The sequence below is a fragment of the Oncorhynchus tshawytscha genome, linkage group LG09 (assembly GCF_018296145.1).
Source record: "Oncorhynchus tshawytscha isolate Ot180627B linkage group LG09, Otsh_v2.0, whole genome shotgun sequence".
NCBI lineage: Eukaryota > Metazoa > Chordata > Actinopteri > Salmoniformes > Salmonidae > Oncorhynchus > Oncorhynchus tshawytscha.
Genome location: NC_056437.1, coordinates 34,871,317 through 34,888,273, shown reverse-complemented (window position 1 = coordinate 34,888,273; position 16,957 = coordinate 34,871,317). Strand labels below are relative to the sequence as shown.

Here is a 16,957-nt window from a genome sequence, read left to right as displayed (position 1 = left end):
ATATCGTGTCCTTGATAGTGAGCGTGTGTGCGCGCACGCCTCACCAGAAGCAAAGCCTCCAGCTGGTTGATGTAGATCTCCTCACTGGCTAGGAAGCCAGACAGAACCAGTTTCTTCATCTCCAGACCCTTTTCGATGTCACCCTGAGAGAGAGGCCAAAAGAAAAGGACATCAGTCATACATGCTTCTATACACTACTAAGATACTACAGTATGTCAAAACAGCGGTGGCAGGGCATGGTGGTGTTCAACACAGTACTGGAATAAACACATTGGCTCTGTCTGTAGGGCCACAGCCACGTGCACAAACACTATGGACTGGCTCATAACTTTAAGTGAGGCCTCTCACTGGAAAGGAAAATATCCAAGCAGATTCAAATCTTGATGGGAGTTTGTGTGTACATAGCTTGTATGAGTGCACATATATTTGTATTTGTACAAGAGAGGCCATTTTCCTGGTGCCCTCTACTCTCCTCCCACAATTAGTCATGGGCACTAGGCAGGCAGAGGGCAATCAAGTCCAAGTGGAGGTGTTTGTTTTGGCCCTGAGAGACAGCGAGGGAGGAGGTAGGAAGAGAGAGGGAGAGTGTGTGTGGATAAGGCTGGGCAGGTTCAGACCCTTCTTGTTAAAGCAGGACCAGGAGCTCACCCTGACTGCTGTCCTACTAAACCACACCTACAATCACACACACCAGGGATGCGTTTCAAAACGACACATACTAGCCTTCAACAGGTTACACGCACACACAGTGTACACCCAGAGAGCACAATGTAAGCTACAGCCCTAGACAGGTGCTTTCATGTGATCAAAGGGCCCAGTTCTGACAATACAAACCCATATTACAGTTCATTCCGACTCATGTGGCTCTCAGGGTTGAATTAACTAGTTTCATACCTCCAGATCCTTAAAAGTAGTCAGTATGGATTTCAGTTACAATACTATTTCATGTGAAAGGAGAATAGCAGAAGACTCAACAGCCAGATCACATGAATTAATAAAATACTGGCTGTTTATTTTAATACCAAACATGTCTGGAAAAAACAAGGGTTTATTTTCCTTTTGGAAACATTACATAAATGGTACAGTTGTTGTATTGCTCAGTCTTGGGGAAGTCCCACCCAGAAGACTAATAGCCTGTAAACCAAATTTAGAGGCTTTTTGAGCACTCCCATTTATATGCTTTAATTTAAATGTATTCACACTAAAACTTAAAGTGGTAATCTGTGATTGGTCCATCCATTTTTGGAATTCTAAAGCAATGATATTCATTGATTCTTGAAGGACAGTCATATCCCATCAGAAGCCAAAATATAAGCTTGTTTTATTCCATTGTTTGTAAACAATGTAATTGTAAACAAATACTGTATAGCTTGAAAACATGGTTCAAACTATCATGTTGATATCATTGATGGTGAGACTTCCCATCCATAGTTCTGTCTACGAATATGAGAGTGGTTACATTTCTCCAGCCCCATCCCTGAGCTTTTTACCAAAACAGGGGAGGGAGTTATTTGAACTGCAGATTGCCTTTAAGGAAAACAATAGACTGTGTTCTCATAAAACCTGTCAGATGAAACTTTTTGACAGGGCCCAGTAGTATAATGTATTATTATAGCGTACGGTCTCTCTCACCACACCCATAGAACTCAAGGGTCAACTTAATGACCAACCACACAAACTAGTCCCATGGCTCTTATAATGTATCCACACCAACCATTTTTAAAGATATTATCTGGTACTTTGTATACTTTTTTGCCAGTAGTACTGAAAGTAGTGACCAAGAAAGTGGTCGCCAAAATTTGGATGAATGCGTCACAAATGTGCTGATATGTGCACCACGTCATTGCTCTCTCTCGCTCTACTGTGGGAGGTTTAAGCCCAAAGCGGGAGGTTTAAAAAAAGACTTACTAGGAGCCAAAGTACCGGAGCATGTCTTTAACATATAGCTGCAGTCAACAGGTGAAGGTAACAAAGGAAAAGTAACATATTGTATCAGAGCAAACAGACAGACAAATGATACATGTAAAACAGAATCTTTGATACCATCTGACAACTGTTGATGAGGCTGTCTACTGGGAATTTCTGCTGAATTGTGTGTGTGTGGGTGTGACTGTGTGTGTGTGTGGGTGTGACTGTGTGTGTGTGTGGGTGTGACTGTGTGTGTGTGTGTGCAGAATGAGTGGAAGCGGGAGGTGGATTAATTATTAACAGGAGCAAATCCTTCCCATGTAATCAGCAGGCAAAGATAAGCAGAGGCTGATAAGAGACAGGCAGGGAGACGGAGTACCAGGAGTTCACACTGTACCTCACCTTATTAACCCCAATGACCTCACGGATCCGACTAACACCAAGTCATCACAGTGACGGGACATGGGAGGTTCCACTTCCACTGTTAAGGGTAAGAGGTCTTACTAGTTAGTGGCATCAGACTGAACCACCAGAACGGAGTAGTCGCTCTCTTACCAGGTCCTACTAGGTCTGCCTTGCTTAAGAGATTTCATCTGAATGAAACTAACCTGGATAAATTATGCTAAACAAAACCTTCATATAGCGCTGACCGCTGATTGCTACTTTATTGAGGAAAAATGTACTTACTATAACTGTGATATGTGGTTGTCCCACCTAGTGAATGCACTAACTGTAAGTTGCTGTGGATAAGAGTGTCTGCTAAATGACAAAAATGTACACTACCGTTCAAAAGTTTGGGGTCACTTAGAAATGTCCTTGTTTTTGAAAGGCACATTTTTTGTCCATTAAAATAACATCAAATTGATCAGAAACACAGTGTAGACATTGTTAATGTTGAAAAAGACTATTGTAGCTGGAAACGGCAGATTTTTGTTTAATGGGTTATCTACATAGGCGTACAGAGGCCCATTATCAGCAACCATCCCTCCTGTGTTCCAATGGCACGTTGTGTTCGCTAATCCAAGTTTATCATTTTAAAAAGGCTAATTGATCATTAGAAAACCCTTTTGAAATTATGTTAGCACAGCTGAAAACTGTTGCCCTGATTTAAAGAAGCAATAAAACTGGCCTTCTTTAGACTAGTTGAGTATCTGGAGCATCAGCATTTGTGGGTTCGATTACAGGCTCAAAATGGCCAGAAACAAAGCACTTTCTTCTGAAACTTGTCAGTCTATTCTTGTTCTGAGAAATGAAGGCTCTTCCATGAAAGAAATTGCCAAGAAGCTGAAGATCTCGTTCAACACTGAATACTACTCCCTTCACAGGACAGCACAAAAGTTCTTAGTTTCTGGCAATTTTGAGCCTGTACTCGAACCCACAAATGCTGATGCTCCAGATACTCAACTAGTCTAAAGAAGGCCAGTTTTATTGCTTCTTTAAATCAGGGCAACAGTTTTCAGCTGTGCTAACATAATTGCAGAAGGGTTTTCTAATGATCAATTATCCCTTTAAAATGCTAAACCTGGATTAGCTAACACAACGTGCCATTGGAACACAGGAATGACGGTTGCTGTTAATGGGCCTCTATGTAGTTATTCCATAAAAAATCTGCTGTTTCCAGCTACAATAGTCATTTACAACTTTAACAATGTCTACACTGTGTTTAAGATCAATTTGATGTTATTTTAATGGACAAAAAAAATGCTTTTCCTTCAAAAACAAGGATATTTCTAAGTGAACCCAAATGTTTGAACAGAAGTGTAAATCTGTGCCTCTAGGCTCAACCAGGACAGTGCACTGAGAACGGTGCTCCTCTATTAGTTCTGATAGGAGTCAGGATGACTTAAGAGGTTGCCCAACGCACTGCTGAAGGAAACAGAGGTGGAATCGGGGTCCTTTCCAGGAAATGCTGTGGTGTTTCTGATGGCCATGCTCTCGCAAATGGAAAATGAAACAGATAGAGCCAGGACTTCCTACAGTAACAGCGTGCTGATGCAGGCTTTACAGCACTTTACAACGCTGCACAACGCTTCACAGTGCTGAGGCGGTTTGACAGGTTTACCACTATATAGGGCTTTTATTCTACAGACAGGCAGCAGACTGACAAGCACTGTGACATGAAACACACACACAGATGTGGCTGAGCTACTGAAGGCCAGGCTCAGGTTCTGTGTTCTATGACGTGGCACTGTGTTTGTTTGCACAGATGTTATTTCATTAGACCAAAGAAAACACACTTAAGTCACAGTAACTCCTCTCTCCTAAACATTGGCCTCAAAGCACTCTGCTTGTAATCATCCTGAGCATTCTGGAAGACACACAAACAGATAAATATGCCTATAAAGAGCCAGTAGACTTGTGTAATTCCCAGGCCCAGTGTGAAGTAGTGGAGGTTGAGGACAGACAGGAAAAACTCTTCTCCAGAGGGCTACTGTATGTCTGGAAGACGCTCCCGAACCTGTAGGCACAACGTTGTGGAACTTTCACGTATAAATATTTTCTGTAGCACAACAAACACACCTTTCTGACATGTGGAATAAGGAACTACCGATTACATTTCTATCTGCAGCAGTCCACAATATTAGGGTACTAAACGTGACCGAGGAGTTCACTAAACGTGACCGAGGAGTTTGCTGCACCTTTTCTAATAAACCTGTCTAGTTTATGACTTAGGCATGTACTGTACAATACTCAACAAAGCTGAGTTCAATGCTCTTTTCCCAATCACAGTGATGCACTGGTTAATGTGTTATAGCCAGGTGACTCAGCTGGTAAGAGGCTGGCTAAGAGCAGCACTGTCTTTATCAGTCCAACTCAACCTGTAGGAACACACACACACTTCAGTCAGCGTGAGGGACGTCACTTACAGTTTTATACTGACACCACACAGTATACACCTAGCCTGCATTGGGTGTTTCTTCCCCGTCCGATCAGTAGGCTGAGGACAAATCTGAAATGGCACCCTATCGCCTACATAGCGCACTATGCGATCAAGCCCTACCTGTAGGAACACACACACATGGTCTCACTGTCACACATGTCAGTCAGTGCGAGTGATGTCAGTGAAATATTTATTCTGACAGCATTAACTTCCTCTCTTCCTCCTTCGTTCCACCCCTCCTCTCCCCAGAGATACATACGACGTGACAGGAGGAGAGTAAATCTGGTTCAGACTGGAGCATGTCTCCACCCATCAGGTTGAGGGGTCTGTAAGGAGCTCTCTGGCCAACACACACACAACCCTATCACAGTGGAGGTCTGCGCACACACACACACACACACACACAGTGAGGCCACATTGTGAAAAGGCACCAATAAGACTACCCACTTGGTTATTTTTAGCCAGGCACACAGTAAAGACCTAGGCTGTGTATGAGTGAGCAAGCAGTGGTGCGTTGGCAGTTTCTTCCTGCTGTCAAATCCTGTTTCAGTGGAAGGCTGAGGACAAATCTGAAATGGCACCCTATTCCCTACATATTGCACTCTACTTTTGGCCAAAGCCCTATGTTGTCAAGCCCTATCTGGTAAAAATAAGTGCATTTATATAGGGGATAGGGTGCCATTGTGGACGCAGCCTGAGACTCACCCTGAACTGCCTGTGGACAGGAGTCATGAGCATGTCTCCTGGTGGGAGTGGACTCTCCAGGTCCATGTCTTCACACTCAAACACATTCTCATCCTCATCCTCCAGCACTTTGTCCAGGTAGCACAACACCTTCTCTTCATCCACCTCCATGGTCCTCCTAACAAGGCCTGCTCCCTGTCTTGCTACTGCTCTCCCTTCCTTCTTCAGGCTTCTCTCGGCCTGACCTGGCACATCAGTCCTTCCTCCAGTGCAGAAAGCAGGTCTAGTCCTTCCTTCAGGGCCCACAACCCTCCTCAGCCCTCCTTGAAATACTTAATGTTCTGCTGTTTAGTCTCTCTCGCTGTCTGTCTTTATTTTCTTCTTCTTGTTCCTTATCCTTCTGTTAAGAGCCAGATAGCCTTTAGCTGGAGCTCCACTTCATTCAGCTGTTGCTGGTGTTGTGCGCAGCAGACACACACATACACACTCGCTTCGTAACACAAAACGAACATGAGGAGAGAGCGAGCCCCGCCTACCTCCTTCCCTTCCCCCGTCTTCCTGGTGTGTGTCACTGTTCTGCCTCTGTCGATGAGGCCGCTCCCCTCCTCTCTCCACAGCAACGGCCAGAGAGCACAACCCCCAGTCACTTCCTCACAGGGTCTTGCTCTCTCTTTCGCACTCTCTCTCACTCTCTGAGTGAATGCTGTTCTAGGTGTATGTAATTATAGGTCAGAGTTCAGATGCTGTTTCCTGAATATATAGAGGTTTCTGCACAAGCACAAAGTAGGCCTATAGAACAATCGCTTCGTAACCAAATAAACATACCACATAAACAAGAGAGGAGTAGAATGGCTTTGTGAGTGACGCATCACCACAAGAAACATGACCACATATATAGTAGCTAAATGAAAATAAGTGGACATAACAGAAATAGCTGCTTTATATTTCTTTATATAAAGAGACAGTCAGTACTTGGAATTTAAAAAAATACTTTAAAAAACATTTTCAGCAGTGAAACTGATCTGACTTCCAGTGTGATCTAGTGATGAAGATCAGAGTGCATAACATAAAAGACTTATTATGTCCGCATGCTTGAGTGTACACACACACACACACACACACACACACACACACACACACACACACACACGGAGCTCTTCAGCATTGCAGAGCGTATATTTCCAGCAGGGTGGAAACTTTGACACTTATTTTATTTGCTGTGTTGGTTTTCTCCTAATAGACCCATGGCCATGGTCCCTTGTTCAACACAACCAAACAGTGAGTCAGTGACTGGACAGACAGACCGAGAGACACTTATAACGGGCCTGTGGAAAGGACCTCCCACTGTCCAATAGCCTTCAGACTCCATGGAGAGGGACTCCGTGTCGATGAACAGATCTAGTCAATGAGAAGTACTATGGGACACTGTTAGACATAGGGGACACTGACACACCCAGAGTAAAATCCAGCTATGGTCAAATCTCACACACTTCTACTGTTAGGGGTTGTATTCATCCTTTTACGACCTGCGTTTCACAAGAGAAAAGCATTTATAGCTTTTCAGTTCTGCAAAAAAATATAATCATATCTTGTTCTCTCCTCTATTGACCATACCTTATAAAATGTAATTTGTCTGTACACTTGTATCAAGTTAATTGAGGATATTACTTCTTTTTTTAAAGAATGTGAAAAAACTGAAAATAAGTAGCAAACAGATATCTAAAAACACCCTTCACACCTCAAAACAAGGAAATGGCTTCCTGCAAGTCATGAAGAAAAGGATTTGGGTTTGAGTGTTTCCCCTTTCCTCAGAGCTCTGCAGGCCAACCAACCAGAGGTCAACATGCTGATCATGTGACCTGAGGCAGCAGTATTGCTGAGATAAAGCAGAGCAGATTGTGGGATTTAAAAAGTAAAGATAATACCTGATGGAACTGACTGAGACAGACAGGGAAATTATTGCTACTACCTCCCAAATATATATATATATATATATACAGATTTTGTTCAGTGTGTGTGTATATATAGTTGAAGTCGGAAGTTTACATACACTTAGGTTGGAGTCATGAAAACTTGTTTTTCAACTATTCCTTAAATTTCTTGTTAGCAAACTAGTTTTGGCAAGTCAGTTAGGACTTCTACTTTGTGCATGACATGTCATTTTTTCAACAATTGTTTACAGACAGATTATTTCACTTAAAATTCACTGTATCACAATTCCAGTGGGTCAGAAGTTCACATACACTAAGTTGACTGTGCCTTTAAACAGCTTGGAAAATTCCAGAAAATTATGTCATGGCTTTAGAAGTTTCTGGTAGGCTAATTGACAATTTGAGTCAATTGGCGGTGTATCTGTGGATGTATTTCAAGGCCTACCTTCAAACTCAGTGCCTCTTTGCTTGACATCATGGGAAAATCTAAAGAAATCAGCCAAGACCTCAGAATTTAAAAAATAATAATTTTAGACCTCCACAAGTCTGGTTCATCCTTGGAAGCAATTTCCAAACACCTTAAGGTACCACATTCATCTATACAAACAATAGTACGCAAGTATAAACACCATGGGACCACGCAGCCGTCATGCCGCTCAGGAAGGAGACGCGTTCTGTCTCCTAGAGATGAACGTACGTTGGTGACCTTGTGAAGATGCTGGAGAAAACAGGTACAAAAGTATCTATATCCACATAAGCTGAAAGGCCGCTCAGCAAGAAGAAGCCACGGCTCCAAAACCACCATAAAAAAGCCAGACTACGGTTTGCAACTGCACATGGGGACAAAGATGGTACTTGTTTGAGAAATGTCCAAAATGTTCATCTGGTCTGATGAAACAAAAATAGAACTGTTTGGCCATAATGACAATTGTTATGTTTGGAGGAAAAAGGGAAATGCTTGCAAGCTGAAGAACACCATCCCAACCATGAAGGACGGTTGTGGGCAAAACTGAAAAGCTGTGTGTGAGCAAGGACGCCTACAAACCTGACTCAGTTACACCAGCTCTGTCAGGAGGAATGGAGGAAATTCACCCAACTTATTGCAGGAAGCTTGTGGAAGGCAACCCGAAACATTTGACCCAAGTTAAACAATTTAAAAGGCAATGCTATAAAATACTAATTGAGTGTATGTAAACTTCTGACCCACTGGGAACGTGATGAAAGAAATAAAAGCTGAAATAAATAATTCTCTCAACTATTATTCTGACATTTCACATTTTTAAAATAAAGTGGTGATCCTAACTGACGTAAGACAGTGAATTTTTACAAGGATTAAATGTCAGGAATTGTGAAAAACGGAGTTTAAATGCATTTGGCTAAGGTGTATGTATATTTCCGACTTCAACTGTGTGTATACACACGTATACACACACACACATATACATACACATACATACATACATACATATATACATATACACTGCTCAAAAAAATAAAGGGAACACTAAAATAACACATCCTAGATCTGAATGAATGAAATATTCTTATTAAATACTTCTTTCTTTACATAGTTGAATGAGCTGACAACAAAATCACACAAAAATTATCAATGGAAATCTAATTTATCAACCCATGGAGGTCTGGATTTGGAGTCACACTCAAAATTAAAGTGGAAAACCACACTACAGGCTGATCCAACTTTGATGTAATGTCCTTAAAACAAGTCCAAATGAGGCTCAGTAGTGTGTGTGGCCTCCACGTGCCTGTATGACCTCCCTACAATGCCTGGGCATGCTCCTGATGAGGTGGCGGATGGTCTCCTGAGGGATCTTCTCCCAGACCTGGACTAAAGCATCCGCCAACTCCTAGACAGTCTGTGGTGCAACGTGGCATTAGTGGATGGAGCGAGACATGATGTCCCAGATGTGCTCAATTGGATTCAGGTCTGGGGAACGGGCGGGCCAGTCCATAGCATCAATGCCTTCCTCTTGCAGGAACTGCTGACACACTCCAGCCACATGAGGTCTAGCATTGTCTTGCATTAGGAGGAACCCAGGGCCAGCCGCACCAGCATATGGTCTCACAAGGGGTCTGAGGATCTCATCTCGGTACCTAATGGCAGTCAGGATACCTCTGGCGAGCAAATGGAGGGCTGTGCGGCCCCCCAAAGAAATGCCACCCCACACCATGACTGACCCACCGCCAAACCGGTCATGCTGGAGGATGTTGCATGCAGCAGAACGTTCTCCACGGCGTCTCCAGACTGTCACGTCTGTCACATGTGCTCAGTGTGAACCTGCTTTCATCTGTGAAGAGCACAGGGCGCCAGAGGCGAATTTGCCAATCTTGGTGTTCTCTGGCAAATGCCAATCGTCCTGCACGGTGTTGGGCTGTAAGCACAACCCCCACCTGTGGACATCGGGCCCTCATACCACCCTCATGGAGTCTGTTTCTGACCATTTGAGCAGACACATGCACATTTGTGGCCTGCTGGAGGTCATTTTGCAGGGCTCTGGCAGTGCTCCTCCTCGCACAAAGGCGGAGGTAACGGTCCTGCTGCTGGGTTGTTGCCCTCCTATGGCCTCCTCCAGATCTCCTGATGTACTGGCCTGTCTCCTGGTAGCGCCTCCATGCTCTGGACACTACGCTGACAGAAACAGCAAACCTTCTTGCCACATCTCGCATTGATGTGCCATCCTGGATGAGCTGCACTACCTGAGCCACTTGTGTGGGTTGTAGACTCATGCTACCACTAGAGTGAAAGCACCGGCAGCATTCAAAAGTGACCAAAACATCAGCCAGGAAGCATAGGAACTGAAAAGTGGTCTGTGGTCCCCACCTGCAGAACCACTCCTTTATTGGGGGTGTCTTGCTAAATGCCTATAATTTCCACCTGTTGTCTATTCCATTTGCACAACAGCATGTGACATTTATTGTCAATCAGTGTTGCTTCCTAAGTGGACAGTTTGATTTCACAGAAGTGTGATTGACTTGGAGTTACATTGTGTTGTTTAAGTGTTCCCTTTATTTATTTGAGTAGTGTATATACACACACACATATATATATACACACACACACACACATATATACACACACACACACACACACACACACACACACAGTGGGGAGAACAAGTATTTGATACACTGCCGATTTTGCAATAAAATGCAAATTAATTACTTAAAAATCATACAATGTGGTTTTCTACATGCTTTGTAAGTAGGAAAACCTGCAAAATCGGCAGTGTATCAAATACTTGTTCTCCCCACTGTATACATACATGTATACATATATATACACACACATATACAGTATATCACAAGTGTGTACACCCCTCACATTTTTGTAAAAATGTGAGTATATCTTTTCATGTGACAACACTGAAGAAATGACACTTTGCTGCAATGTAAAGTAGTGAGTGTACAGCTTGTATTACAGTGTACATTTGCTTGTTTAGCCATTAATGTCTAAACCGCTGGCAACAAAAGTGAGTACACTTCTAAGTGAAAATGTCCAAAATAAAGGGCCCAAAGTGTCAATATTTTGTGTGGCCACCATCATTTTCCAGCACTCTTAATCCTCTTGGGCATGGAGTTCACCAGAGCTTCACAGGTTGCCACTGGAGTCCTCTTCCACTCCTCCATGACGACATCACGGAGCTGGTGGATGTTAGAGACCTTGCACTCCTCCACCTTCCGTTTGAGGATGCCCCACAGATGCTCAATAGGGTTTAGGTCTGGAGACATGCTTGGCCAGTCCATCACCTTTACCCTCAGCTTCTTTAGCAAGGCAGTGGTCATCTTGGAGGTGTGTTTGGGGTCGTTATCATGTTGGAATACTGCCCTGCGGCCCAGTCTACGAAGGGAGGGTATCATGCTCTGCTTCAGTATGTCACAGTACATGTTTGCATTCATGGTTCCCTCAATGAACTGTAGCTCTCCAGTGCCGGCAGCACTCATGCAGCCCCAGACCATGACACTCCCAACCACCATGCTTGACTGTAGGCAAGACACACTTGTCTTTGTACTCCTCACCTGGTTGCCGCCACACATGCTTGACACCATCTGAACCAAATACTGCACTGACAGGCTGACCTCCCACCCCTTCAACCTCTGCAGCAATGCTGGCAGCACTCATACGTCTATTTCCTCTGGATATGACACTGAGCATGTGCACTCAACTTCTTTGGTCGACCATGGCGAGGCCTGTTCTGAGTGGAACCTGTCCAGTTAAACCGCTGTATGGTCTTGGCCACCATGCTGCAGCTCAGTTTCAGGGTCTTGGCAATCCTCTTATAGCCCAGGCCATCTTTATGTAGAGCAACAATTATTTTTTTCAGATCCTCAGAGAGTTCTTTGCCATGAGGTGCCATGATGAACTTCCAGTGACCAGTCAGTATGAGGGAGTGTGAGAGTGATGACACCAGATTTAACACACCTGCTCCCCATTCACACCGGAGACCTTGTAACACGAACGAGTCACATGACGCCGGGGAGGGAAAATGGCTAATTGGGCCCAATTTGGACATTTTCACTTAGGGGTGTACTCACTTTTGTTGCCAGCGGTTTAGACATTAACGGCTGTGTGTTGAGTTATTTTGAGGGGACAGCAAATTTACACTGTAATACAAGCTGTACACTCACTACTTTACATTGTAGCAAAGTGTCATTTCTTCAGTGTTGTCACATGAAAAGATATACTCAAATATTTACAAAAATGTGAGGGGTGTACTCACTTTTGTGATATACTGTATAAACATACATACACACATTTTTTTTTAATACAACATGTTTCATGAGCTGAAATGTAAGATCACAGAAATGTTCCATATGCAAAAAAAGCTTATTTCTGTCAAATATGGTGCACAAATTTGTTTACATCCCTGCTAGTGAGCAATTCTCCTTTGCCGAGATAATCCATCCACCTGACAGGTGTGGCATGTCAAAAAGCTGATTAAACGGCATGATCATTACACAGGTGCACCTTGTGTTGGGAACAATGAAAGATCACTCTAAAATGTGCAGTTTTTGTCACACAACACAATGCGATAGATGTCTCAAATTTTGAGGGAGCGTGCAATTGGCATGCTGGCCGCAGGAATGTCCACCAGAGCTGTTGCCAGAGAATGTCATGTTAATTTATCCTCCATAAGCCGTCATTTTAGAAAATTTGGCAGTACGTCCAACCGGCCTCACAACCACAGACCACGTGTATGGCGTTGTATGGGTGAGAGGTTTGCTGATGTCGAAGTTGTGAACAGAGTGCACCATGGTGGCGGTGGGGTTTTGGTATGGACAACAGACAATGAACACAATTGCATTTGATGGCAATTTGAATGCACAGAGATACCGTGATGAGATCCTGTCGTGCCATTCATCCGCCGCAATCACCACATGTTTCAGCATGATAATGCACAGCCCCACGTCTCAAGTATATGTATACAATTCCTGGAAGCTGAAACGTGCCAGTTCTTCCATGGTCTGCATACTCACCAGACATGTCACCCATCGAGCATGTTTGGGATGCTCTAGATCAACGTGTACGACAGTGTGTTCCAGTTCCCGCCAATATCCAGCAACTTCGTACAGCCATTAAAGAGGAGTGGGACAACATTCCACAATCAACAGCCTGATCAACTTTCTGCAAAGGAGATGTGTCGCGTTGCATGAGGCACATTGTGGTCACATCAGACAGTGAACGGTTTTCTGATCCAGTCCCCTACTTTTTTGTTGTTGTTGAAAGCATCTGTGACCAACAGACGCATATCTGTATTCCCAGTCGTGGAATCCATAGATTAGGGCCTAATACATTTATTTCAATTGACTGATTTCCTTACATGAGCTGAAACTCAGTAAAATCTTGAAATTGTTGCATGTTGCATTTGGAAAGTATTTAGACCCCTGGACTTTTTTCACATTTTGTTAAATTACAGCCTTAATCTAAAATGAATTAAATTGTTTTTTTCCCCCTCATCAATCTACACATAATACCCCCTAATGACAAAGCAAAAACAGGTTTTAGACATTTTTGCTAATGTATTAAAAATAAAAAACTTAAATATCACATTTACATAAGTATTCAGACCCTTTACTCAGTACTTTGTTGAAACACGTTTGGCAGCGATTACAGCCTCAAGTCTTCTTGGGTTTGACGCTACAAGCTTGGCACACTTGTATTTGGGGAGTTTATCCCATTCTTCACTGCAGATCCTCTCAAGTTCTGTCAGGTTGGATGGGGAGCGTCGCTGCACAGCTATTTTCAAGTCACTCTCGATGTTCGATTGGGTACAAGTCCAGGCTCTGGCCGGGCCACTAAAGGACATTGAGACTTGTCCCGAAGCCACTCCTGCGTTGTCTTGGTCATATGCTTAGGGAGGTTGTCCTGTTTGAAGGTGAACCTTCGCCCCAGTCTGAGGTCCTGAGCACTCTGGAGCAGGTTTTTAATCAAGGATCTCTGTACTTTGCTCCGTTCATCTTTCCCTCGATCCTGACTAGTCTCCCTGTCAGACGGCCAGCTCTAGGAAGAGTCTTGGTGGTTTCAAACTTTTTCTATTTGGGAATGATGGAGGCCACTGTGTTCTTGGGGACCTTCAATGCTGCAGATATTTTTTGGAACCCTTCGCCAGATCTGAGCTCTATGGACAATTCCTTCAACCTCGTGGCTTGGTTTTTTTCTCTGACATGCACTGTCAACTGTGGGACCTTATATAGACAAGTGTGTGCCATTTCAAATCATGTCCAAATCAATTGAATTTACCACAGGTGGACTCCAATAAAGTTTTAGAAACATCAAGGATGCTGAATGGAAACAGGATGAAGCTGAGCTCAATTTTCAGTCTCATAGCAAAGGGTCTGAATACTTATGTAAATAAGTTCTGTTTTGTATTTTTAATCAATTTAGAAAAAATTTATAAAAACCTTTTTTCACATTGTCATTATGGGGTATTGTGTGTAGACTGCTGAGGATTCATTTTTATTTAATCAATTTCAGAATACGGCTGTAACGTAACAAAATGTGGAATAAGTCGAGGGGTCTGAATACTTTATGAACACACTGTACATATAGAAACAGTCTCCATTAAACAACACTCATACAGTAACTAGCCTACATTTTCATCATTAATAGTTTTCAACCCAACACTAGATTCTCATCACTGCTCAATCAACAGCAAATAATGATTTTAGTCAGTCTCCCTGGCAGGAATGTATAGCCACTATTTCCTTGTTCACACTGTATGCCTTAATGCTCAAACCAGTTTTGTTTTTCTATTCCCGTTTTGGAATACTGACTGTCCAAATGGCAAGTTACAAGTGACCAAATCAAATGTGTGTTCAGACAGCAGTCATCTGCTGCGCTACTTGTCATTGTAACGCCGGGTGTGTGCAGTCTTTTTTCCGCCATTTCACCCAGTGGGTGGTGCTATAAGACACCATGGGTGTGGGTTTCAAAGTGCAAGGACTGTCTGATGCATGTCAACACACACACACACACACACACCTTTTTTGCACTATTGGTTAGAGCCTGTAAGTAAGCATTCCACTGTAGGGTCTGTTGTATTCGGCGCACGTGACAAATACATTGATTTGATTTGAGCAAAGCCAGAGCTATTAAGATGGGGGGTTATTTAAGATATTCTTCGAAGAGGTAAGGTTTCATGTATGTGTAGGGACTCTGCTATCTTAGCTTCAAGGGGAAGCTGGTTCCACCATAGGGGTGTCAGCACAGAGAAGAGCGGGAGCTACCCTCCCATAGGGGTGTCAGGACAGAGAAGAGCTTGGACTGGGCTGAGTGGGAGCTGCCCTCCCGTAGGGGTGGGAGGGCCAAGAGACCAGTAGCAGAACAGAGTTCTCAGGTTGGGAAGTAGGGTTTGATGAGAGCCTGACATTCATGAGAGTCCATGAGCGCAACATGTCTATAGGCTATGCAATTGCAGGAGAAAACTGTGATGGCCACTAATAATAAGACGAGGATCCCATCAGCTTTCTGTAGGCTAGGCCTACTATATTTTATTTCTCAACTTTCCTAATATTAAGCACATTGCTTATCTTTACAACATGAGTATAGCCTACCTGGCTGGCATGAAAATAAACCACGGGAAAAGCATCCTCCATTCGCTATTTAAGTGCATAAATAACATGTATTTCTCCCGCTGCCCCTGTTTCGAGACAGTTGCATTATAATGGTCCATTCTAAATAAAAACAAAATGTCACATATTATTTAGTATATGTAAAGACAAGATTAAATCAAGAATAGTCTGATGGGTGACAATATTAGCCTATCACTTGTGAATGACGCCAGCATAAGAAACAAAGCCTTTTTTTGTGTGACTTACTCAAATCATAGTCGCACACCTCATGTAGCCTAGCCCATAGGCCTATTTGTTTTAATGAGGTTTGTATCACAACTAAAGTGGCCAAATAACTTCTTAAAATTAAACAGATTCATCCGCTTTACAAGGGGTGAAGAGCCTAACTGGCATTTATAAGCAGTGCATGAGTTTCAAATTTGGGGACGATAATTTTCACTGTAAAAATGCACCTTTATAATAAAAACATTACATGCATAATTGCATTTGCGGTCACTTTTGATAATGGTGTTTTCCGCTAATGGAACATTTGCGCTTTTAGCCTAACTACAGTACCATGTGTGCATTAATGTGACGAAATAGCCTAACTACAGTACCATGTGTGCATTAATGTGACGAAATAGCCTAACTACAGTACCATGTGTGCATTAATGTGACGAAATAGCCTAATCGTTTTTGATGCTAATGGTTGTATAAATTTGGGATCTATCGCATCCCACAACTGTCCCAGACTATGTTTGGGAAAAGTATTTCTCGCACAGAATAGAATAGGTTGACTTTTGTACTATGGGGGATTGTAGATTGACATAGGCTAGTGCTTTTGCTGTTCGTTAGGCCTCATCTTGTTGGCTGACAAAGTAAATGTGGACAGTTCTTCCAATATCTTCAATATGCACCTCGGAATTGGATAAGGACACACGCAGTTGCGTCCACGATGTGTCTATCTTCACTTGTAGCCTGTGAGAAAGACCCGATCAAGTGATGGAGAGCCATGTGAGTGAGAGACGCTTTGGATTACACAGCACACGCAGGGAGAAGGGCACAACTCAGCACTCCGGCCTGCAAAAAGGCATGGATTTTTTTAGGGTGCATTATGGCCACAAAGGGGATGTCACCATGAAATTCGAGGCATTATCAAGTGCTTGTCAAATTTTGAATGAGAGACTATTGGAGTGAGTACAGCCTGCCCAGAAAACTAAGCAGAGCTCATGCATTTCAAGCAACTTTTTCAAATCATCATACAGTCAAATGAAAAAGTTTGGGCACCCCTCTGAGGCTGCATAATAATTTACTCTGTCGTCCCAGAAAATGATCACAGTGGCATGCCATTCATTTTCTAATAAAAGCCGAGTACTGGGGTATTGTCCAGACAAAGATTTTTAGTGTAGCAATATTAAGTTGTATGAAATTAAATCAGATGTGAAAAATAGGCTATGCAAAAATGCGGGCACCATTGTCATTCTGT

General features: G+C 43.0%; 1 protein-coding gene across 5 annotated transcripts in view; it reads right to left on the bottom strand.

Moving 5' to 3' along the window:
- Positions 1–16,957, bottom strand: part of abr (ABR activator of RhoGEF and GTPase) — a 244,661-nt gene that overhangs the window by 124,535 nt on the left and 103,169 nt on the right. For 3 of the 5 annotated variants that reach the window (XM_024431737.2, XM_024431738.2, XM_024431739.2), the window contains exon 3: positions 45–143. In XM_024431737.2, the coding sequence (XP_024287505.1) occupies positions 45–143 (99 nt within the window). Of the gene's footprint in view, positions 1–44; positions 144–5,494; positions 6,018–16,957 lie in introns of those variants that run through there. The other 2 variants (XM_024431740.1, XM_024431742.2) reach the window with 2 other exon arrangements.